Raw genomic sequence first — 25,419 nt, 5'->3', positions numbered from 1 at the left:
GTCCGTTTCGAAGCCATTTTATTGTTGCTTCTTAAAGACAGGAAAGAATTATTTTTCACGTTGAGAACACCTATGAATATCTGTTCTGATGAGCTTTATTAAAGCGAAATACGTATAAACAGATACATAGACGCTTTGTACGTGAAATCAAATCTTGACTGTCTTTTTCATTTTATTCGGATCTACTCTGTACGAGTACAAGAAACCAATTCGCTAATGATTTCTGCTTAGTTGAGGAGACATGTCGTGGAATGCAAATTTTAGATTCCCCATGTCTCTATTAACATCTTTATCAACGTCTGCTTTGTCTTGCAATTTGTAGAAGGCTCAGATTAAGGCAGAAATCTGAATTGTGTTTCGAAACTATTTTACGGATTTAATATCAGATGTCGCTATTGCGTCCGTTTCGAAGCCATTTTATTGTTGCTTCTTAAAGACAGGAAAGATTTATTTTTCACGTTGAGAACGCCTATGAATAGCTGTTCTGATGAGCTTTATTAAAGCGAAATACGTATAAACAGATACATAGACGCTTTGTACGTGAAATCAAATCTTGACTGTCTTTTTCATCCTCTAGTATATTATAAACTAGCGGCTGAAACCACTAGCAGCAAATTTTATTAGAGAGTATCAGACGGGCTTCCGATGGGGAAGATCGACACTGGATTAAATATTTACAGTCAAACAAATCTTGAATAAATCATGGGAACATGACATTGATGTTCACAACGTGTTTGTAGACTTCAAACAGGCATACGACTCGATCAAAAGCTTTTTCTAGATAGATTTTAAAGAGCGTCGGTGACCAACAGCATCCTTGCTTTGTTGATCTTGAAACCTTTGAAAAGGCTCTTTTGATTTTATTCTGGGGCGGTGTTTTGTTTTGTTTTAAAATCAACAGTATCCATAGCCTTTTGTTCTCTAACTTAGAATGAACCATACTTCATTTATATGTTGACTGTCATTGCAGCTGAAATACGCGGTATAGGTTCTTTCTAAAGAATAGTACGAATTGGTTTTTGTGTATTTTATGTCGCGGTAGTAGTAGATCGCTACTATTTGACTGCAAACAGTTTTCAGTGGTTTTCATATGGTCATTATACTTCATGATGATTACTGCAACCGTGTACCATGTCATCTATAGGTGTAGATATTGTATATTATTTAGTTATAAATATATATAATATATATATTATATATAAATATATATAATATATTTGAAGTAATAACAGCATTATAATGTTGCTGTCAGTAATGAAAGTGTTCACTTCTTGGGCATGTTGGGCTAGCTCGTTGACGTTTTAAAGTGCCACTTCAAGAAACTTGTCCATTTGGATAGTTCAGCGATCACTGTAATCAAAAGATTTAACTTTAAAATCTACGGTTTTGAATTTCGCTCCAGTCTTCTCTTCAAGTGTGCTAACTTGTGTGTTAACTCTGCACCAATTTGTTCAATGTGACCTTTCATCATTTGTTTTTGTTCGAACATATTACCTTTAGCATCGTGTGACGTTCCTGTTGTTCTTGTAGCAATTTGACAAAATCGGCGTATTATTTTTGGCATTCTTTTTATGTCCCTATGAGTCCTGTATTTCTTAAATTATTGTTGCTATAGAAGAGTGAGTTTTTCATAGAATCGAAAGAAAAAGGAAGGTTGTTGTGAAAGGTTTTAAACAAACGGTCTAAAGTGATGATGTAGATATAGTTTTATTCAACTCATCAAAGAATAATGAAAATGAGCCCTGAACCCCCATAATTACGCTTAAAGATATTTACAAAATTCAAGAAGTTGTTTATACAAAAACATGCATATCAAAATCATGTTTCGACTAAAATATAGATGTCTTTACAAAATATATACTCTACAAATATACTTGTGTATCAAAATGTTAATGTCTATACTATTTTTCATTATATATTATTACATTAGCATTGACTATACTTTCGAAGTATGTAAAGATGAAATATATTAAAAGAATAATTGGTATTGGTACGCGATAAAGAAAACTTTACCCAATTAACAAAAATACTCGTCATCAGACTAAAAAATACGTAGATAATTAAATCAAAATAAGTATCAAGATGAAGTTTATATAAATAAAAATCTTAAACATAAAAATCAATATGTAAAAAAATAATGCTAGCCCATTCGTTTTAGGTTGAAAGAACCAGCTTTACCAATAAATCCATTAAATGGTAGGCCCCTTATATAGTAAATAAATGCTTCTGGCCAATTTTCTGTAAGTTAAGTTGGATCAAGATGGTTTTATTTCGCAACCAGCTTGATGCTGGAAAACAATTATAACCCAATTTTATGGAAGGTTTGTGAAGACTTCAGAACATAAAAACTGTAAATGATTACAGTAACTAGAATATATTATTACATAAAATAATTGGCGAATAAAGGAGAACAAACAATTATGGTGACGAAACATTAAGATAGTAAACTGACCAGAATATTCTTAAGTTTCCGAAATGCCAACAACCCGAAAGAAATATGATCGAATCATGGTAATACCCAATAAATGAGTAGTTAGTTATATTCTACAATAGTTACCATGTTCTGGCATTACAGAAGAAACTTGTAAATCAGCACTAAATTCCATTTTTCACCACTCAAAAAAGCTATCCATCAGAACTAGAATAAGAAGTATCCTCAAGGATATATAACGTACCCACTATCAGTATATGTATTTTTTTTTGCATATACATCAAAACTTTGGAGTAAATTCTTTTAAGTACGAAAAAAGTACGTTTTGGAAGTAGTTTTTAGCTACTTAATAATTTTTTACCAGCTTTAATAGTTTCAAATGAAAATACGTCTTGATCCAACCAAAAGTTTATAAATATCTTGCTAAGTACTAGAAAAACATAAATGTATTTACAAAGAAGCAAACTTTTTCGCTAGGTGAATGATATTTTATAATACGTCGATTTTAGATAGAAATGAAAATTTTTTGGCCAAAGTATTTGTTAGAGTAGTGTACAGGTAGGAATTTACATCTGAGCTATTGTTTTTCTCCAAGTATGCTCTATATGGATCTAAAATGCACACGGCAGTAATACGTTACATTATTAGTGTTACAAAAGTCTACAGAAATTAAGAATTTACAGTATACACACATTTATGGGTCATTTGATGAAAGAAAAGCAACTATTGCCTGAACAGCATTTAAATCAGAAAACAACAGTCTCGAATCTCATCCAAATCAATCCGAAATGGCATATTACGTAATCATTCTATATTTTTGGCCTTAATAAAGAACATTACTAGTTTGATAAGATGTATATGTACACGACGTATGACATATGACGTGTACCTAAGCATTTTGTCACTCTAACCTTGATACCTTAATACTAATCGAAATATTTATTTTCACTCCTGTCTAATTATCTGTTGTTATTAATGGATAATAATTAAATGGGCAATATTTTAATATAAATAATTTAGTTGGGGGCGTCATCCCCATCCATGGCTTCGTCCTGCGTGGTGGAATCGTCACCGGAACCGTTTCCGCTGGTCTGGATGGAGCCCCGTTTCGTGGAGCTCAGTCGTGACGATGAAATGCCCATAGTGCCTCGCCTGCAAATATGTCCATTTGATATTAGTACTACAATAAGATTTCTGTTGGGATATACAGTTTATAAAAAACATGCAATAAAAAATATTCATAACCTTTCACAAATAATAATAAAAATCATTCTAACAAATACGTGGAAGTGTGGAGCATGCTAGAAATCGTCTATATACTGTACCATTCGTAGCAGGGGTGTGAAAAACCCTCGCACCTCGATTTTCTAGAATGAAAAGAAATATCAATTTGTGATCGTACACAGATCCGTACTTCTACTGAATATAGCAACTACATTTTACAAGGAACGTGACGATTGAGCTCCTAAGGCAAAATGGCTTGAAATAAATAGGACTGATACACAGGGTATAGTACCGAAAATGAAACTGATCGGATATCTTCAACATACTTTTTGTGAAAAAAAAAATATTGATTAACTTAAATAGGGAAACTAACTGTGACACAAAAAAGTAATTTTATATTTTAGCACTATTTTGGTGCAAAATTATGAGACTTCATTTAAATGCTAATTTTAACAAAATTTAACAATCTGGCATAATTCTAACTTCAATAAATGGACAGTAAATTGGCTGTGTTGGTGCATTCATCACTTTTCAAATAATACCTATATAATACTAATACCTATAATATAATAATACTTATTAACCAACTATTAATAAGTACCAACGAAAATAAATTGAAACAAAGAGTTTAGTATTTATTTTATCAAAACATAGGCGTAGTTATTAAACTTTTATTCCAAAAGTAATTGTGCATTAAATTGTTGAAATTAGTTTTACAATGCAGTATCATGATTTGAAATCTTCTTTTTTACTTGCCATCTCCGCGACGGAGGTTGACAATTATTACGGTTATTTTGATCTTAGATGGGTCCTGAATAGTTCGATTGATGTACACCCGCGCTATTTTCTAAGTTAGACAGCCATGAGATTCTGTGCTTCTCTTGCCCGACACATTTCCTTGTATTAGCAATTTAAGCACATATAGACCAGAGAACTAAAGATTTTCCCGTCACATACGTTGATACAGGTATCTAACAACCGCTTTTCATAAATTTTATTAGGAACAATATTGTAATAAACAACATATGCAAAAGATTGAACGTCATTTTTTACTTATAAACAATACTGAAATTACCAGATTCAAGAAAAAGGAAACTCTATCAAATTACACCAACATTCTTGGGTATTTAGCGTTATTACTCTAACGTTAGCGGTTGGTGGATTGAGGTCTGATCCTGATGGGATATCTGCTCCTGGGTTTGGTTTCACGGATTTGATGGTATTGCGATATGATTTTAATTATGATGTACTCCGTTTGGTTCCTCATTATTTCACGAGTAAATTTTCAGAAAAAAAACTAATTTTGTATGCATATTTTAGTACCTGTGCTTGTCCTACAATGGCAATATTTCAGCTTTTTGTCTACTATTTTGTCGTCTACTTAGATAAAAAATTATGCACATCTCTAGTATACCCTAAAACGTGTTCTAGCTACTATTTTTAGAATAATGGACGATGAGATAAGTACACGGGTCAGAGATGTAAATCAAGAAATTACATTAATCTGTTGGGGTTCGTTTATTATAATCAGAATAGTTTTGTCCAGTCAATTGTAAGCGAATAAAGAGATTTGCCATTATTATAGTGTGATTTTTGTGATATTTAATAGTGAGTGATTTTATCGAATATGGAATCAATTTATGATAATAGATCAGTCAAAAAATTAAAGATGGACCATTTATCACGTAACTAAAAGATTGTTATACTAAATGTCAACAATTACTTTCGGTAAAAGAATCTTTCTAATGCCGTTGACACTGACAGTATAGATGAAATGCCGTCTGGAATAATGGAATATGGAAAATCAAGTATATATAAAGTGTCAAAAGAAGAAAAATCGGCTAGTATAATTTCACCCAAACCGAGACCAGTGAGACCAAAATTATTAAGTCGAGCTGGATGATTGTTTTAAAAACTTTAGTCGTAGGATAGTCCATTCGTTTTTTTACCACCACATACCAATTTCGGATGAAGTTCTACAAGCTATTACCGATTATCTTGATTTGCCAACGATAAGTAGACTCAAACTTTGGAAAGTTTTACATGAATTAAACTTCAAATACGACAAATGTGGAAGACAGCCAATGCTTATCGAATCCGGAGAAATTTTATGTGGGAGACGAGAGCACCTCGTCTCCCACATACAAGAAAAATAAAAAAACAGAACAGAAAACGAGAATATTTATTATTTAAATTAAACGTGGATTATTGAAGGGCATTCTGTAGAAATAGTTTGCAAAGATAAAAACAGCTCAAGAAGCATTTCTAAAGAGTGTATTTCAAAATACATTATTTTAAGTAATTTAAAGAATGTGTTTGTGGTTACTGGCCCTTGTTCGACGCCGTTGTACGGGAGTGAATCGGCAAAATCATTACATACGTAAGATATAGGTAAGAGAGAGACAGAAGGTATATTTTCTCTCTCTTTCTCTCTCGAAAATAAAAATGTTCCTTTTGTAAAATATTTATTAATATTATTATTATTTTATATTAATTCGGTAGATATATACATTTGGCCAAAGTCTTTTACAAATAAATATTCTTCCTGGAACTGCTATGATTCGTAATAAACTTTCCATTTTTGGAATGCAATAAATAAATAAACACATACACAAAATAAAACCAAAAAACTGACATCTTAATAATGTTCTTGTCAAATAATGACATTGATTAGCCACCTTATTATTTAAGGTTACTGGTCGAATGAGTTGACGCGCGGTATTTAGAACCAAAAGTCGCGAGTTCGATCTCAATGAGGGAATATATTTTTTTAATTATGTTCTGATTTTTTTCACTTTGGTTTTAAAAATCAAAGAATGGAAAAATCATATCTTTTTTAATATTGTTTCGATAATTTTATAAATTATTTAATTTTCCAAACTATTTTATTTATCATTGAATATTTAGTACATATAGTAGTCATGGGCGTAGAGATTAAAGGGACAAACATAATGATTGTTATTTTAAATTTCTATTGAATAATACATATTTGTTCAACTACTAAATCATGACTAAAGCTACATCTCTGCAAATTTTCAGCCAATTTAATCGAAATCACTTTTACATAAGAAAAGTGCCGATGTCCTTTATATGTAAATGTGTCTATCTTCAGAATACATGGATATGCTTATTTCTAAAACTCTAACAGATGGTTTAGTTGAATGAATTCGACTTTTATGTATCCCTTCGAAGTTTTTATTAAATATATTGTTTTCGACCTAATTGTAGTCCTGTACTTCGCGAAGCGAAGCTCTTTTCCTCGCGGATATTCCACTCGGCGTTCTATCGTCACCTGCTAGCTATTTCTAGAACAGATGTTCTTTTTCTTTTCGGCCTTTAATAAATCAATTTTATGTTATTGGCTAAGTGTTTGTTTTGTAAAGCGGTATCCCTGATTATTGATGTAATTAAAATTTATGATATTTGTAATTTAGTGAGTTTTTGTATTTTGAGTGAGTTAAAATAAAATTGGTTAAACCACGTTTGCTTACTTAATCTCTGTCAGAAAAACGTAACAATATGAATATTTTTAACGTAAAGGTAAATTTGTAAAAATTATTATTGAAAGATTTTTATATTGCTTAATTCTTATTTTAAAATTTCTGTATATTCTACCAATATAATCTAGGAAGAAGTTTTAAATGCTACGTTATAGAATTGAATATGTATACATAACTGAGAGCCAAAGCGGCCCTGTCTTTAGAAATTTGGTTCAATGCCTGTGGAACTACTATAGCCTGCCATAACGTTAACACTATTTTTGCAATGTTTCAAGTGAATTTTACTATAGTGTATATCATTTAAATATCCACCGTTTTCCTAAAACAACTTTGTTGACCATTTCTATCGCTGGGTATACACACACAGAACATTGATGCTTATTGACAATTCTCATCAACACTTTGGTATCTTTGTAGATAGATTCCTCTGTTATAGTAGCAAAATAGAGAGTGGTGGACAGAAAATGGATTATGTAAATCTTTCAACATTACTTATTAACCAAACCTACCGTATGTGGATTAAAAATTAATTAAAAAACAACTTACCATGCAAAATAAGGACTGTTGCAGAAACTATTTTTAAATAGTTAGCTATGTAATATGTCTCAACATCAAAATTAGATATTAACTAGATATCCATATTTCTAGTAGGTACATTTAAATTACAACTTTCCCAAAGTACATGCGTGGATGATATGAATGAAACCTAATTCGGTTACATCAATTTTCAAAAACGGAGAGAAATTTGATGCAAGGGACTACAGGCCAGTTCCCATAGCTGCTAAAAGCATGGAATCAATTATTGCTGATAGTTTGAGTGAGTTTTTCCAAACTCACATTCTGATCTCGATATTATACTTACCGACTGTCATGGAGTGACAAAGTTTACAGCAAATATAAGTGCTCATATCTTTATTAGCCCTCATTTCGCATTATTTTTGTAATAATAATACAGTTATTCTGTATTCTGTCACCAAAAAGAGCTATTTTGGGAAAGCTGTAGTTTTTGCTTTAATCATAATTTAAAAAAATTCATTAGTAAAAGCTATAAATTTTTCAGAACAGTCCTTAACAAAACGCAAACCAAAATTGGGACAATTTATACAAAACAAAGCTCTATACAATCGTTATGTTCACTTCTGTGGAAAGTTAATATCCCATGGGAATGGATAAAATTATTCGGATAGGCTCAGGGTCACAGTAACTTAGGTAGGGGGACACTCGAACTCACTTAATTTCGAAAGCAACCCCCCACATTTTCTTTATTGCTTCCGGTAAACTCGTTTGCAATTGTTCGTTTGTAGTGAAAGCTGGCGGGGTTGTAAGCTGAGATATGCTAGATAATAAAATTCTTAGGATGGTTTAAAGTTCGCATTTTTTGTTTCTCCTTCGGGAGTAGTACTACAGAATAGTTAAAACTATCTGAACGGTCTATCTATTCGGAACATTTCCGAAATAGTAGACAACAGAAAAAATATGTCCTACAGAAAAGAAATAAAATGAACTGCGGACAACTTTGATGGAAATTCATTATAAATGAATTCATTTAAAGTATATTTTTGAAAAATTTTCACTAAATTTACTTAATATAACTACTAAGTTACCACAAACTTAAACTTGACAATTCAGTTATATCACTCTTGAATAATTTTGGCCATTATTTCCTGTTGCTCGTTCTAAGATGTTGTATCTTGGTATTAATCAATATTATCGACACTTATTTGGTTTGGGAAGTATCAGTTTATTCAAAGGGTTTGTTGATCACTCTTGAATAATATGATATTAATATTATGTCTCCTAAAAAAAGACATCATAAAAACTGTCAGAATAATATGCCCTCAATAATCTAAATTTTTTTTTAGAACAGTAGAAATATTTTTTTTATTCTGTAGTACTACTCCACAGAAAAAACAAAAATAAATTATGTTACATATATTCCCAGGAATGTATTAAATAATATAGAAATATTTACAATGGTTTGATAATAATATAGTTATGAATAATAATTAAAATATGGACATATAAATAAATGAGTTTGTTTAATTGTGAAGATGAAAAAATAATGATAATTGTTATATACAGTTGCCAGCCAATTAAAGAGTTATTTCAAGCTATTTTTGGCACAAAATTTATTCGCTTTAAAATTTTTTCGATTGTTTCAATGACATACCAAAATATACCTCCGGGTTTGATCATTTGAGGCTAAAAAATAATTATTTCATTTATATTTGTAATTATATTCAATTGAAAAAAAATATACATTTTTTTGTTTAGGTGCATCTTTATTCAAATTTTAAAAAGCGACACTTTTTGTGAGAGTTCATGAAAGAAAATAGAAACAAAACTCCTACAGACTGCGCCATAACTTCAAAAATCGACGAATCGAAGTGTGTACTTTTATAATTAGTAGAAGAAAATAATACTACCGCAGAGATAAACTGCAGAATTTGCACGGCCAACAGATGCTATTTTGGGCTCAATCTCCTCATTAAATCCACAATTATATCTTGTGAAATCCACAAAAACTAATGAAAACATGTTAGGATGTTTCGAAAGAAAAGTACTAAGGCGAATCTATGAAGCAGTGAATGACAATGGAGTGTGGAGAAGTCGATACAACTTCGAACTTTATAGAATATACCAGGAACCAGATATCGTAAAACATATTAAGATAGGACGTCTAAGATGGTAGGGTATGTAATGCAGATAGAACAAAATGACCCAGCTAGAAAAACGCTACTTGATAGATCCATTGGTCAGAGAAGAAGAGGAAGACACAGAACAAGGTTGCTTGATAACATCGATGAAGACATGAGAAATATGGGAATACGTGCTTGGCGGATGAAGGCGATGGATAGGGACGACCGGAGAGAACTTCGTGAGGAGGCTAGAACCCACGCAGGGTTCTAGTGTAATGCCAGAATGATGAGGATGAGAAGACTAGATATAGATAGAGAGATCGGTTAGATATTTTTGAACGGAAGCTCCAATGATCGTTTAAACAATGCCTTTAGCTCTGCTTTGTCATTTATAACACCTATGGTTTATCCATTGTTCTGATTTTGCCAGAGAGATATATTAGATATCTTATTTTTGAACGGAAGCTCTAATGACTCTGATCCTGCTACGTAGGTTGCTAGCTATCTCACCACCTTTGTGGAAATACAGTTTTCCTAATGGTAGATTAGGAAAACCTGCCTTTGCCAGCAAATACTACTTCTACCGATGACCTCCTGTCCGTTCTGTACATACTTGATGCCAGAACACCTCTATAAATTTACGCTGGAAGCTTTATTTAATTTCTTAATCTAAAAATAAGGCGTTTAGGTTCCTATAAACCATAATATTCACAATATGTCAACAGTATGACATATATTATTATTATATCAAATGAGCAGGAGGCAAAAACAGGTTTGGTAATTGTTTTCCTAGTTTGAATTGAATGGGTATTTCGGTTTATCATGAATTCTGCCTAATAGTTTACTATATTTTTATGTAGTTTAAAGTATCATGATTCAAAAAATGGACCATTGTTTACAGTAACTCATTGCTCCCAAAATTACCTAATCATCGATCATCGATCAACATGTCACTCCAGGTGAAAAGTAGTTTGATGAGAGAGAAGCATGGAAACATGGAACCTAAGAAATAACCTTATTTTATTTATTTTTTTCTATGTGCCAGACTCTCAAAAGCGAGGCATTAACTATTTCCTAATCTTTGCAGTTTCCTTAACGTTCTAGTATGCAGTTCAATGAAGAGGTGAGAAATAGAACATTACTTATTCTATTCCAGCTTTCTTAAATTGTAGCGTTAAATTTGGAACTCGCATTTACTGTGAAGAAGATGAAGAAAATGATAATGAAGAAAAATAATTCTATTAAAGTAAGATAATATTACGAAAGAGTGTATATACTTGATTTTTTACACTTATGACACGAGGGAATTCCAGTGACAATCTTTTTAGTCGTTATTCTGATAGACGTATTATATTATGAATTGGCTTTCCGATAATTTCGTCTCTAATATACAACTTATATGTAGAAGGATAAATATATATTTTATTTAATATAATTTAATAGAAGCCTCAACTTTCTTAAATATATACAGATTCTACACAGTTAAAAAAGTATTTATCAATTTTCACTCACCTCAGTTTGCTCTTAAGATTATTAATTTCCCTGGTCATAGACTCGTGTGACTCAAGCATATCTTCGCATTCTCTTTGCGCCTTTCGTTTCTGTGCTTTTTCTCTTGTCACTTCTTCTTCGGCTTCGTCTAACTGCCGCTTCAGTGCTTTGACGCGGCCATTAGCCTTTTCTACCTGCTCTTTGTATTGGTCTGCATGTCGTCGTTCGTCTTCCAGCTGCATAACCAATTCCTTTGTTTTCTTGTCCAATTTTCTATTGGTTTTTTGTTGGGCAAGGCGCTCTTTCGCTTCAACCTATAAACCACAATAAATTAGCATATTCGTACGAAAAAGAAACAGAACAGACGTATTCTTTTTATATAAAAACAAAAATAAAAACTTTTCATAACTAAGAACAAAAGTAACTAACCTCAAGTTGTTCTTCAAGATTGGCAATTTTACTCTCCAAAGCAGCGATGGTTGCCTTAGTCTTGGTTCTTTGAGCCGTTTCGAGTTCGGCCAGTTTAGCCTTGAGCTCCTTGTTCTGCCTCTCGAGCAAAACTCTATGGGATTCCTGTTTTTGCGCTGTTGATCTTTCATTAGTAAGTTCAGCAGTTAACTGTTCAATATTCAATTGAGCTTTCCTAGTTCTATCTTGTAGAATTTCGTTAGTGCTCTGTTCCTCTTCGAGTTCTTCCTCTAAAGTTGCTATTCTTGCTTCTAATCTGCGTTTTTCATCGATAAGTAAAGTACCTATGTATAAAATAAAATTTAATAATCATTATGTTTAAATATATTTATTAACATACCCTTATTATTGCTATTGCTAATTTCTTCAAGTAATTCATCCCTCTCGGCCTCGGCTGCCCTTCTGAGTTTATCGGAATTAGTGAGATCGTCCGTTAATTGAAGTACTTCCGCTTCCAAAGTCTTGACTTTCCTTTCAGCCTCTTTACTTGCCGCTGCATATTCATCTCTGGCAGCTCTACATTCTTCGGCATCCCTGATAGCCTCTTTACACTGTTGTTGTGATTTCTTCAACTGCTTGAGAGCGTCTTCCTTTACCTTACAGTGAAGTTCGATCTGTCCCTCTAACTCTTTAATATCGCCTAACAAATTAATATAAAAATAACAAACAAAAACAAAATAAAATTGAAAAATATTTACCCTCGAGCTTCTTTCTTGTACTAACAGCTGCTGCTCTTTGTTTTCTCTCCTCGTCTAGCTCGGCTTCGAGATCTCTGAGCTGTTTGACGATGCCACGACGTTTTTCTTCAGCCTGCTCTTCTTTAGCTTGTATATCTCGTTCGAACTGTGCTCTAAGCGCCTGCATGTTGACCTCTAATCGAAGTTTGGCGTCTTCAGTCAACTGTAGTTCATCTTCAAGCTCTTCATTCTGAGCTTTAAGTTCGGCCAATTGACTTTCGAGCGATCTCTTGGCTTTTTCCAATTCGTGGACATTTTTGTCAGCAGTTCCTTGGTTGTTGACAAGTTCATCGAGTTCTCCTTGTAGTTGTCTGCGAATTCTTTCTAGCTCTTCGATTTTAACGTTAGAGTCGTCCAGTTCCCGTTTCAAGGAGAGTACTAAGGTTTCCTTGTCTCTTGCTTCTCTTTCAACGATATCCTTTTCAGTAGCCAACTGTTCACTAACAGCTTTCTCTTCTGCCAACACTTTATCGAAATTTTTCTGTTTCTTTTCTAATTCAGATACTTTCTGTCTTTGAGTTTCCAGATCGATATTGGCGTCCTCTAATTCAGCAGCAATCTTCTTTTTACTTCTTTCCAGTTTATCATTTATTGCCGTCAACTCTTCTACTTTACTCTGGACAGCTTCCAGGTCTTTGGCCAATTTCTTCTTGCTTTCTTCAAGTATGGCGGCCTGTTCGGCTTCGTCTTCTGCCTTTTTCTTGGCTTCGGCGAGTTGAACACTCAATACAGCAACCTAAAAACCAGAAAAAATTAGGAAATATGGCAACATTAGTTTTAAGGGAATAGCTTAGTATTTTTCAAGTACGCAAATAAACACTTCACTTATCCGAGAATATTAATTTACTAAAGGGATGTCCAATCTAGCATTAATTTATATATATATAAATCAATCTACTCTTGTACACCTTGAATAATTGTTTCTATAGGTTTGAGTAATTGGCTGCTTCCTAAAATGGAAAATATCAAAGAAGACTTTAAAAAACTAAAGGAAAAAATATACAAAAGTACAAAACAGGAAGAAAATAAAAATGGTTTATATAGAAACCAAGGTTCTTAAAGGAATCTTAATATAAGAAGTAGAATATAAGAAATTTTTGCACTTGGCAGTAGTAAAATAAGGAACAATTGGTCAAGGTAGAAAACGAGAACAAAAAAGTGTTAAACAGAGTGCTATGTTGCAGAAAAATGTTTCAAAGATAAAATGTAAATATTTTTGAAAAATGTTCACTGTATTTATATACACACAATAAGTTTCACCACGCCGTGGTGTGTTCAGATGATAAGGTACAACTGCTTTGAACGCAAGTTTGTTATACCTTACATATGAAGAAGCCATGGCGTGGTTAAACATAATGTCTGTATATACTTACATACAATGAAAATGTTTCAGGTATAGTTTCAGTAAATTTTTTTTTAGTTGTAAGGTTATAAATGTCAAACGTTTGTTATTTTTCTTTAAATAATTATTTTATTCCAATTTTTTTTTGATTTTATTCATTTATTAACTTTCTGTTATTCTTCAATTTAAATTTTCATTTACTTCAGTTCCATTCCCATTTGCTCTTTGTATACGTAATGTTAATAAAGTAGATGTTCAAAATGCTCACCGCGAACGTCTAAACAACATCCTAATCTCAAATAAAACTGTCTTCTAACATTATTTAACATAACAGGCGTGATCGACCTAATCGCAAGCGTTATTCGTTCTTTTAAGTCATTTAAATCAGAAGGTTTAGTTTTGTACACATGGCTCTTCACATATCCCCATAAAAAGAAATCTAATAATGTAAGATCAGGTGATCGCGCTGGCCATTCAATCGATCCTCGCCTCCCTATCCACCGATTGGGAAATATTGTATCGAGGTACTGCCGGACATTAAGTTAGTAATGTGGTGGTGCTCCATCCTGCTGAAACCATATCATATTCGCTGGAACTTGAGGTTTTCCTGGATCAGGATATAAATTTGCCAACGTTGGAATGACATCATTTTGAAGTAGTGCCAAATAATTGTTGCCATTCAAGTTGCCCTCAATGAAAAAGGGACCAATGATATTGTTTCCTACAATCCCTGCCCAAACATTAACCTTTTGAGGGTATTGAGTGTGTTCTTCTCTAATCCAGTGAGGATTTTCCGGGGCCCAGTAGCGGCAATTTTGCCGATTAGCATGACCGTTAAGTGAAAAAGTACACTCATCAGAAAACATATAATTGGATAATATTGTTATCAAACATGTCCATCATTTGATCACAAAAAAAAGTTCTCCTATCAAAATCGTCTCCCATGAGCTCCTGAGTAGGTATCATCTTATAGGGATGCAATTTATTTTGTTTTAATATGTTTACTATCGATGTATCACTAGCATTGAATGTAGTGGATGCCTGTCTACTCGATGTATGTGGATTTTCCTGAAACTCAAGCAACACATCTAATTTGAGTTCATCACTCAGTGCATTGGCAGCTGCTTTTTTATCTGCCTTACATGACCAAACTCGCGAAACTGCTTCTCTATTTTACTTATTGTTCCTTGGGATATAGGCAGCAAATTAGGAAATTCCTCATGAAATAGGCGAGTTATTTCCTGTTGTGTTCGGGTGTTATCTCCGTAACCAATCATTTGTAAAACTGTTATTTTATGCATTTCCGTTAATCTAACCATTTTTCAGAATTGAATTGAACGAACTTTTCACTTAAATTAAAATACTGACAACTTAAATAAAACAATTTACTAATGCGTGTTAAAATAACGTTGCCACGGAAATTCTTTAAAGTTTTTTAATGGTTACCATCTAAAAACCACATTGCTATGGTTTTTGTTCTCTTTCTCATTATAAAGACCTAAACGGGAAATAAGTTTTGAGTAGATTTTAGCGAATTTCGGTAACCACATGATTTTAATTTATTTTATCTTAATAAACTTGAAAGCGACAACATTTTTGAATGGAGAATGAAAAGGCCTTTCAAATGATATATCACAAGCCTATACTTCCTATTTTAAAAATTGGGGGTTGTACCTGTTATTCTAAGGGGTTTAAAGGTAGGGGTTGCATTTTCACGTTAAAGAATGTCAAGTTATAATTTAAATTTGACGTGTTTCGGGATTTTTTATAAATATGTACAGTAACCTAAATAATGAATTTATTCCATTTGGCTTTTACACACTGTATGGGACAGATAAGGAAACGTGGCTGCTACCACACTGAAAACCACATGAAGCCAACAAGTATCTAAAAACTAACAAAATCCAAACATTCAGCTACATAAAGCCAACATGTTGAAAACTGCAACTTCAGCTTACCTCCGGAAATGACAGAAATATATTTTGCCATAAGTATCATTTTTGCATCTTTACTTGTAAAACTTTAGGCAATATTTGCTTATTTATTTATTTCTCCCTGTCATTTCTCTTTATTCAGATTTGCATTTAAGATAAGATGCTTCACACCTGAGGCACAGAGCTGGTCGAAGCCTAAACAATTAGAACCCATTTGTTATAGCTAGTAATTCCACTGTTATATATTGATTGTTAGATTGTTACAATATTATAATGTCGAAATCGCCTCAGTAGAATATTTGTAAATTCTGTGAAAGTTGCGACTAGAGCAATAAAAATACAGATACACTCTTCTAGCCAACTACTTTTTTACAAGTACTATTATTTACCCAGTAGTTGTCCTTTTAGTAGCGATTTTTTAATAAAAATAAATAAGTTAAAAAAACGAATAGTTTCAATGATATAGGTACTTCGAATTATACAAAATTTGAAACAAAACGATAAAGCAAAAATTACCTGTTTTTCCATGTTCCTCTTGGCCTCCTCTTCTTCCTCCATCTGTTCTTGAAGAGTTTCTTTTTCCGACTCTAGTTGTCGTAGTTTAGAACTTAGAGCCAGTTTTTGCTTGGTTTCTTCCTCAAGAGCAGCTTGTACTTCAGTAAATTGTGATTCTATGGTTGCTTGACTCTTAACAGCAGCAGACGCCCTAAAAAATCAAATATATAAATAATGGAAAACCATTGAAATGTATGTGATGCCTACTTTAGCTCAGCTCCTTCAAGTTGTTGGGCGACGTTTTCTAATTCTTGCTGCAATTTGATTGTTTTCTCTTGTAATTCGACTTTAGATCTTTCTACTTCTGTTAGTTTTACTGAAAGTTCTGCCAACTGACTCTCAGCTTGTTTACGACGTCTCTCACCTAAAATGTAACGAGTTTTAGCTATATTTCGACAAAAAAATAGACTTGTATTTCGAAATTACAAATATCCTATCGATCGGCCAAAGCGGGGCAGCGGTCGAAATGCTTTAGCGGACGATGGTTCGCTATATTCAAAAATAGCGATTTTGTTTGTGCAAAAGTTAATAACGCATTAAAAAACTTTAGTCAACTTGGACACAGTTTAGAATCAGAGAAAATAGAGTTGTTCTATAAAAAATCTGTAACTTCAGTTCAGATGAAACTTTCGAACTATTAAAAAATCAATATAGACGTAATATTTTTTCGAAATTTTGCTAAAGAATTTACAAAGTAAAACACATATTTATATTTCTACTACCTAGTTAAAACATATATTTCGGACAAATTTGAAATATTTACCTTCTTGCCTACTCGCTCCAACATTCCTCAATTCGCTTGTAAGATCGGCATTTTCGGCTTCAAGGCTCTGTTTGGTCTTTTCCAGGTTGGCTTTTACTTTCTTCAGGTTCTCTAACTGTTCATTTAAGATACCCAGCTCTTGTGAATGCTTGTGACGCATATCAGTTACGGATCCTTCGTGCTGTTGAGCCTCTTCTTCCAACGTCTTCTTCAGCGTTGCCAATTCTTGTTCTCTCTTCGATCTGAGCTCTTGTTGAGCAGCCGTTGTGTCTAAAGAATCCAAAAGTTCATTTTTAAGAGCTTCTAATTCTTCGTTCAAATCACGTTTCAATTTTTCAGCTTTGCTTCTGGCTGCTTTTTCAGCCTCTAAGTCTTCCTGTAGCTCGGTAAGTTGACTTTCTAGTTCTCGTAAAGCTTTTTGTGATATAGCTTTTTGAGCACTTTCTTCATCTACTTTAACCATCGCTTGAGCCAATTCTTCCTCTCTTTTACCCAATTGTAGTTGGAGTTCTTCAATTTGGACACGTTTTTCGTTTACTTGTTCTTTCAAATCATTTACTTCGGTTTCTACTTTTCTTTTTGATCTATCAGTTTCTTGTCTTTGTTGGTGATCTTTTAATAATCTTTCTTCTAGTTCAGCAATTGTAGACTCGTGTTTAGCTTTAAGTTTGGACAGATGTTTAGCTTTCTCTTCTTCCTCAGCCAATGCCTGGCTTAAATCATTGCTTCTTTCTTCTAATACTTTCTTTTCTTTTATTAATTTTTGATTGGTATCGTCGCTCAGAGCCAAATCCTCTTCTAATTTCTTTAATTTATTATCACATTGAACTTTTTCCAACTGTATCTTCTGTCTGGCAGCCTCTTCTTCTTCTAGCTGTTCTTCCAAATCTTGAATAGTCAGCTGCAATTTCTTTTTATCATTGTTCAAACTACTAGCTCGTTCCTCTTCTTCTTCAATTCTAGCTTCAAGATCGTGTAAAATTTCTTCTAATTCTTGTTTTCGGGCTGTTAATCTTGCTCTCATTTCTTCGGCTTCAGCGCACAGCTCAACTTCAGCTTGGAGCTGTTCTTGAAGAATGACCTTTTCTTCTTGGGCTTGCTGATATTTTTTTTCGAATTCTTGTGCTGTTTTGGCATGATGTTCTAATTTATCTTTCACCTGTTTGAGTTCATCTTCTTTTTGCATGAGTTTTTCTTCCTGTTTAGTGACTTCAAGAAGGGGTTTAACTTTCGTATATAGTCTCCACCACTGCCAGTTTCTAAGTTTTAAGTATGCAGAACAGTTTCTTTGAATGATGCGGATAGCATTAAGTTGTTGTACTCTCTTTTGGTAGTTTCTTCTAGACAAGAAACCTCTACAGAAAGCTTGGAAGTTAACGATAAGATCAGTGATTTTGTAATCTCTTTCTTCTTCGAGATGGGCTAGGACTCCAGCTCTGAAGAATATTTTCGATTGTCCTACTCTGTATAGGTTTTTGTCTAATTCGAGCGACTTGATCATAGCCTCGCACGCCTTCTTACCGTCCATGAAACCTTTGTTAATAACATTTGGAGTCAGTAGTTCATATCGTTGTCTGAATTCTTGGAAAGGTATTCTGTTTGGAAAACCTTGCCTGCAAATACGAATTCCTTCCAAAACACCGTTACATCTCAATTGGTCCAGAACTAAGGGAGCGTCGATTTTGCCAGCCTTCTTATCGTGGTTTGGAATAATACACCGGACAAAGTTCGGGTTGGTATTGCGTAAGGTAACCATCAAGTTGGCCAGTTGTTCTTTGTATAAGTAAGAAACAGTTCTAAACATTCCTTTAGCTCTTCCTATGCTCTCAGCATCTTTCCAGATATGTAAAACGAATGGATCTTGGGAAGTTTGTAACAAAGATACCACATTTTCATTTTGTGGGTCCATGTTCTTCATCAGCCACTGATTGGCACAATAATCTACTTTTCCTGCGTAATGAATTATGGAAAAGTCAGCAACCCCACGGAAGTCACTCTTTTTGAATTTAGGATGCACAGAATGAGCTGTAACTAGCTTGTCGACAAATGTTTTATCGGTAGCTTTGGGGAATAGACATTCTTCGTCTAATAGAGCCATGATACCCATAGGTTTGTCAATCAAGTCGATGGTAGGTTGTAAATCTAAGCCGAAATCAATGAATTTCCATTCAATGCCTTCTCTTTGATATTCCTCCTGTTCTAAAATGAACATAGTGTGATTGAAAAGTTGTTGGAGCTTCTCATTTGTATAATTGATACATAGTTGTTCGAAAGAATTGAGTTCGAATATTTCAAAACCTGCAATATCGAGGATACCGATGAAGCTAGCTCCTTGCCTCTTTGTTCTTCCTAGGGATCTGTTAATGCGTGTAACCAACCACTTGAACATACGTTCGTAACACGCCTTAGAAACAGCTTCTACAGCAAACTCAACTTGCTCTTTGGTTTGACTCTTGGTGACGAAATCTCTGCCAACTTTGATTCTAGGTTTCAAGAATGCTCTGGTCATGTCCGTAACAGATAATCCCAGCAAATGAGCGATCTTCTGAGCAACGGTGTTATCTGGAAGAGTGGCTTGATCAGAACTGCGATCTTGTTTGAACTCCATTTTGCTAAATAGCATAACCGCTGATACAACTCTGAAAATGGCACTGAAGTCGTCGCTGGTCATTCCCATGATATTCATACTCTTGACGGTCTCATTGAATTCGAGTGAATCATCCACTCCTGGAACGATATGATTGTCTTCCCGGAGAAAGCCGTAGGATCGTGGGTCTTCCAAAATGAATTCCTCTGAAAAATAATTAATATTAATGTTAATTATACAATTAATCGTTGTTATTATACAATAGGAAATAAAATTAAAACATTAAGAATAACTTTTATTCTTTATTTATTGAAACTATGTTAAAATTAGTTTACAAAAGGAAAGGATCCCAGTGGTTTAAAATGATTTAAAAAAAAAAATAATAAAAAATATCAAATATCCAAACGGATTACAATTTTCATCAGAACGTTTTCAGTCTTATCAGACCATCATCAGTGAACACATAGTTAGCAAATTGCAAATAGCCACTTAAAAAGGTAAAATAACCTTTGGATTACGTTGTAATAGCCACTTGAAAAGGTGTAATAACCTTTGGATTAAATTATAATCCAAAGGTTATTACACATTTTTAAGTGGTTACTTATTGCAATTTGCTAACTATACCATTTTACACCAGAAGTTTTTTACTGCACTGTAGGTATGTTAAACTTGTTCAATACTTGAAACAAATTGGTCGATGTCATAACTAGTTGTGCAATGCCTGAATCACTAAAAATATGATAATCACTTGATGTGGGAAAAAAGTCTTTCCGTTGTATAAACGAAAACCTGTCTAGTGAATATTCAAAATATTTTAAATAGTTTTGTTTGATTCCTTCCTTTTGTAAAAAATCGATAACTGGAAATAAAAATTTATAGAAACAAAAAAAAATTGTCTAAGTGAAAAATAATATGACCTACTTCTCTGGGCATCGGAAGCTCCTGCAAGAAGTTGGTAGAAAATATGGAAGGTTCTCTCCTGTTTCGCTTGTCTAATGGCACGGGATTTTTCTAATAGGTAGGTTTCTATGTTGGCTCCAGCAATAAAACCAGAGGCATCGAAATTGATCCTGATGAATTTTCCCTAAAATAGATTATGCAATTAAATTTAGTTTTGTAAGGTTCCTATTTTTCGTTGAAAACTATAATAAAACCTTTTATAGCGGCCATTTATTTTAATGTAATAAAATTATTACATATATTTCTAGAGGATATTATTTTCCTGAGATGTGACCCTCATAACAATTTAAAAGTCAACACAACATAGTTGTAACAACAGGCTTAAGAAAGTGCTATGGAAAGTTGATACAGAAATCAGGATTTGGTTTTTTAAAGGTTAATCATCATTTACAGTTACTTGTAATACGAACTTCCTCGTTTCTTAGTCTATTTCTCAAGCTTATTCCAAGCATTGATCTCTCCATTCTACGTTGTGTTCTTCTAAATTTTTTCGCTGATGATTTTGTGAGAGTTAGTCTTTCTCCTGCGTATGTGATGATTCGTAGAACACACAAAGAAAACCTTTCCTTTTTAAATGAATTGGGACATTTGTTTAAACACGTCTCTCATTTTTCCGAATACGGCACAATCTAAACTTACTCTTCTGAGTAGCTCAAATGTCTGGTTGTCTCGTGTTAATCTTATTTCGTGGCTCAAATACACATATCTTTCCACAACTGCTATGGACGATTTCTCGATTTCTATTAGCTCATTGGGGACGAGATTTGTCATCATTTTTGTTTTCCCATAGTTTATCCTTAAATTCTCTAAGTTGTCTGTTATGAGGACAATGTCATCGGCATAACGGAGATGATTTAATTTATGTCCATCGATATTAATACCCTTTGAGCCCCATCCTAATCGTTTAAATGTATACTCCGTGACTGTTATAAATAGTTTTGGCGACAAAGTATCTCCCTGCCGCATTCCTCTGTCAATTTTTATCTTCTCAGTTATGGAAGGAAGGTTTACAATAATTGTTTTCGTATATATTTCGAATAATATTCGCATACCTGTGGTCTATTCTGCTTTCTGATAGTGCTTTTAAGATGTGACTGTTTCCACTGTGTGAAATGTTTTGTGGAAGTCGTCAAAAATAAGAACCAGTGGTCATTTGTTCAGTGGCCTGATCGAAACCCTGCTTGTTCTTTTGACTGGTAGAAATCGAGTTTTACTTCTAATCTGTTTACCAGTATTCGAGTAAAGAGCTTTTATAGGTAGATGAGTAAGCTAAAGGGCATATAGTTTTCAATATCTAATTTACCTCCTTTTTTATGAAGGAATTTTTTCTGTAACTAAATTTTTCATTTATTTTGGACATTTTCGTTGTGCGGACATATATTGCATTGTAATTTGTTTGGATTCTTGACATCAGAAGTGGACATCATAGTTTAATTGCCTCAATTATAATTCCATAAAACAGACAGAGCAAACCAAAAAATTAATAAAACACTAAGAAAAGACGCAAGCCACAAAAAAATACTAATCAAAAAAGGGGCAAAAGGGTACGGTACACATCCTCGAACGCCGAGTCACCGAACTGGGTGTAGCCCAGAGCAGGGACTCGATGCCCGAGCAAGCAGTACAGATCGATGATAAGTCACTAGAGATAGCGGGAATAGAGCGCCTTACGCTGGCTTGCATTGTTAAGGGTAGGATTTCGGGTGGGAGTCCTTATACCCAGGACTCTCACATGATAAGCTCTTTGATGATAAGAGAGCCTCTATAGCGAATCAGAGTGCTATCGGGGGGGGGGGACTGGATGGTCTGGAGCATTGGGGCAGAGTGATGTGATTCCCGTTTACACGAGTTAATCCTCGTCACCCCAATGTCATTCTTAAGGGGTGTGTAAGTCGCTCAGGCTGGGTTAAACACCACTGCTTGCTCGCTTGAACAATAGCACCTCGCTGAGCTGAATATTAATGAGTCTGTTAGAGTCTGTTAGAAAGTTGGTAGCACTACATTCTATACCTTTCGTATTGACGTCCTGATGATCTCTGGAATAACTTGACTTTGATATGTTTCATAGAGATTTTCCACTATATGTGATGTGCTTAGTCTCTCTGAGACTATATTTCCATTTTTGTGTGTAAGTTGGAAGATTTCCTTTATAATTAATAATTTTCTCGTTCTTGTACTTCCTAATGTCTCGTCTGATAGTTTCAGCGATTTCTTTATTTATGGTGTTTATTTCTTGTGAGTCAACATTTCTCCGAATATTTAGCACTCTACAATCTTCTACTTTTTTTTTTAATGTTAGGGTAAAAGGTCTTATACTCACAACCCGTGTTAAGAGCGTAGGCGCAAAATTTTGGGGCCAATGCTTTATAAACGCATTAATTTTTTTTGAAAAATTTAAACACAGAATGAATGATTACATTATATCCGAGGGCCAAAAGTCCCTAAAAACTTCTGTAATGTTTATTTTAATAAGTTACAGGGGTGAAAAAGAAGAGAAAATTTAGTGTGATTTTTAATTTCAAATATCTCACTCAAAAAACTTTTTGTTTATTCTTAGGGACTTTCGGCCCTCGATAATAATGTAATCTTTCATTCTGCGTTTAAATTTTTCAAAAAGACTTATTAGTTTTCTCAGGATTAGAAAAAAGTGAATGCATTTAAAAAGCATTGGCCCGTAATTTTGCGCATACGCTCTTAAGTTGTAAAGACAAAGATTGGACAACTGGTTTCGCTGTGTTATATAGCTAACCACTGTTGTATCAATTTTATACTATTTTTAGACTTTTATACTACTTTTTTGTCAATCGATATTGTATATTGCTGACCAACTTTTATATTTTTATATAACTGGCTATTAACTAAGTCCTATATATAGTATTTTTCATATAAAAATGCATGCACGTCACAATTTATATAAAGTGACGTCACTTATATTTAAAATTTCCAGAACGTCAACCTTAGAGTTCAAATTTTCCTAACACAGCTAATAATATGAAACCCATACAGAACTGCTCGATCTTTCATAGGCGTCAACATGGTATAATAATCAGAAAAATGTAATCATTATTATATTGGGAATTTTAGAATTATATTGATTAAATAACCAAAAACATTTGTTATTATTACTAATATAAATTTTATGAAATAACTCTAAGTCTAATATTCCACAAAATAATAATTTTAATTAAATATATTAGACAATTGTACGCAACTGATATGGGAATACTTCAAATTTTTTGACAGTTCAGCGTGTGGTAAAATTGTTTAAAGTGTTGCCGCTTTTTTAGGGTAAGAATTTTGTTTGTTTTGATTTCTTACACAATTTGATCATAATATATTATATATTAATAAATTGTATTTATAAATACATATTAAATTTAGATTAATATCTTTAAAAACGAATTATTGTTGTGTATTGTGATTGTGCTATGCCAAAACAACTAAATATTCTGTAGAAAGCTAATAAGCTTTCATATAACATAGATTATTTTGAACAAGAAATAATGGCGGGACGTTTTTATTATTAATGCTTTAAGTTTCAAATTTAGAATATATAATTTTGTATTAAAATGTTTTCTTATGTATTTTAGTGTGTTGCAGTAATCTTAAAACTAAGTGTATTTACTGTTAATATAATAATTTGACAAATAGTTGACATTTTAAAAATTCCTCACTTTTCACTACTCTGATGTTTTGGCAACGCTGTGGGGTTCTGACGTCGTAAATCTTCAATGACGTGCACTTATTTTTATATGAAAAATACTATATTCTTAGTACTACTTTAAATGATTTTTTTTAGTTGTATACACATTGACTTACTTACATATATCAATCAAGATAATCCTTATCTAAATACCTACAACAACTTAACACGGCTTGAGACCTTTTTTCCTAACATTCATAAATATGTACTAACACCAGCAACCTTTGCATCATCTTCTACTTTTTGTTTCATTTATTTACTAATTTTTTATTCTTTTTCATGTTTGGGGACGAACTTTTCTTGTAATTGTTATCGTGAAATGTTCGTCGTTTTCTGTAGCACCTATATACAAGTCGTTATAAAATTGTTCTATTTCTTCCTCGGTGTGATCTGATGTTGGTGCATAGACTTAAATAATCTTTATGGAGTAACAGTTGTTTAGTTGTAATTTTACGTAAACCTTGTGGAGACTGCTTTTACTGATATGAATCATAACAGCTGTAGCAAAGTAGAAGCTATCATGAACTGTGTGATTATTCCAGAGTTATATTTAGAGACGAGTCGAAGTTTGAAGTTTAACGAGTGCGTGGAGTTGGGCAGTATCAACAAACATACGAAAGCAGTGTATAATCCTTCAGTTAAAACATAAAAGTATCACCATCAAACAGAAATCAAAATCATTTGTGAAACTTTTTCATAATGTCTTCTGGGTATATATAACCATATAAAATAAAGTATACTTACGAAACGTGAAGAGTTGTCATTCTTGATGGTTTTGGCGTTACCGAAGGCTTCTAAAATGGGATTCGCTTGAAGCAATTGCTGTTCTAGGCCACCCTATAGAAAGAAATAAAAAAAAATCTAAGATTAAATTAATACACATTATAAAGATACAAAACACGCAAGTTAGTTTACCTTTAGCGTCTACTGTATAGGTCACACATACTTCTTTTTTTATTTAAAATGTCCACAATATAAATGATTAAAAAAGTAATGTCTACTAGATACAATTTTAGTATAATGTAATAAGTTAAGTTGAGGCCCTGATAAATGGCTTATATTAAGGTCACTTTAAAATGAAATAT

At 33.1% G+C, this 25,419-nt stretch overlaps 1 protein-coding gene across 4 annotated transcripts in view; it reads right to left on the bottom strand.

Annotated features, from left to right (window-relative positions):
• Positions 1-25,419, bottom strand: part of zip (myosin heavy chain 10) — a 152,520-nt gene that overhangs the window by 6,049 nt on the left and 121,052 nt on the right. Inside the window, exons 5-14 of one of the 4 annotated variants that reach the window (XM_072542255.1) lie at positions 25,079-25,171; positions 20,593-20,755; positions 17,085-19,877; positions 16,529-16,685; positions 16,283-16,472; positions 12,452-13,226; positions 12,094-12,393; positions 11,715-12,037; positions 11,307-11,599; positions 1,689-3,583 (exon numbers count right to left, since the gene is read on the bottom strand). In XM_072542255.1, coding sequence (XP_072398356.1) covers positions 3,448-3,583; positions 11,307-11,599; positions 11,715-12,037; positions 12,094-12,393; positions 12,452-13,226; positions 16,283-16,472; positions 16,529-16,685; positions 17,085-19,877; positions 20,593-20,755; positions 25,079-25,171 — 5,223 coding nt within the window. In that variant the 3' untranslated portion in view covers positions 1,689-3,447. Of the gene's footprint in view, positions 1-1,688; positions 3,584-3,728; positions 3,799-9,332; positions 9,358-11,306; positions 11,600-11,714; positions 12,038-12,093; positions 12,394-12,451; positions 13,227-16,282; positions 16,473-16,528; positions 16,686-17,084; positions 19,878-20,592; positions 20,756-25,078; positions 25,172-25,419 lie in introns of those variants that run through there. The other 3 variants (XM_072542263.1, XM_072542270.1, XM_072542260.1) reach the window with 3 other exon arrangements.

The sequence above is a fragment of the Diabrotica undecimpunctata genome, chromosome 1 (assembly GCF_040954645.1).
Source record: "Diabrotica undecimpunctata isolate CICGRU chromosome 1, icDiaUnde3, whole genome shotgun sequence".
Taxonomy (NCBI): Eukaryota; Metazoa; Arthropoda; class Insecta; order Coleoptera; family Chrysomelidae; genus Diabrotica; species Diabrotica undecimpunctata.
This window is presented reverse-complemented; position numbering and strand designations above follow the sequence as displayed.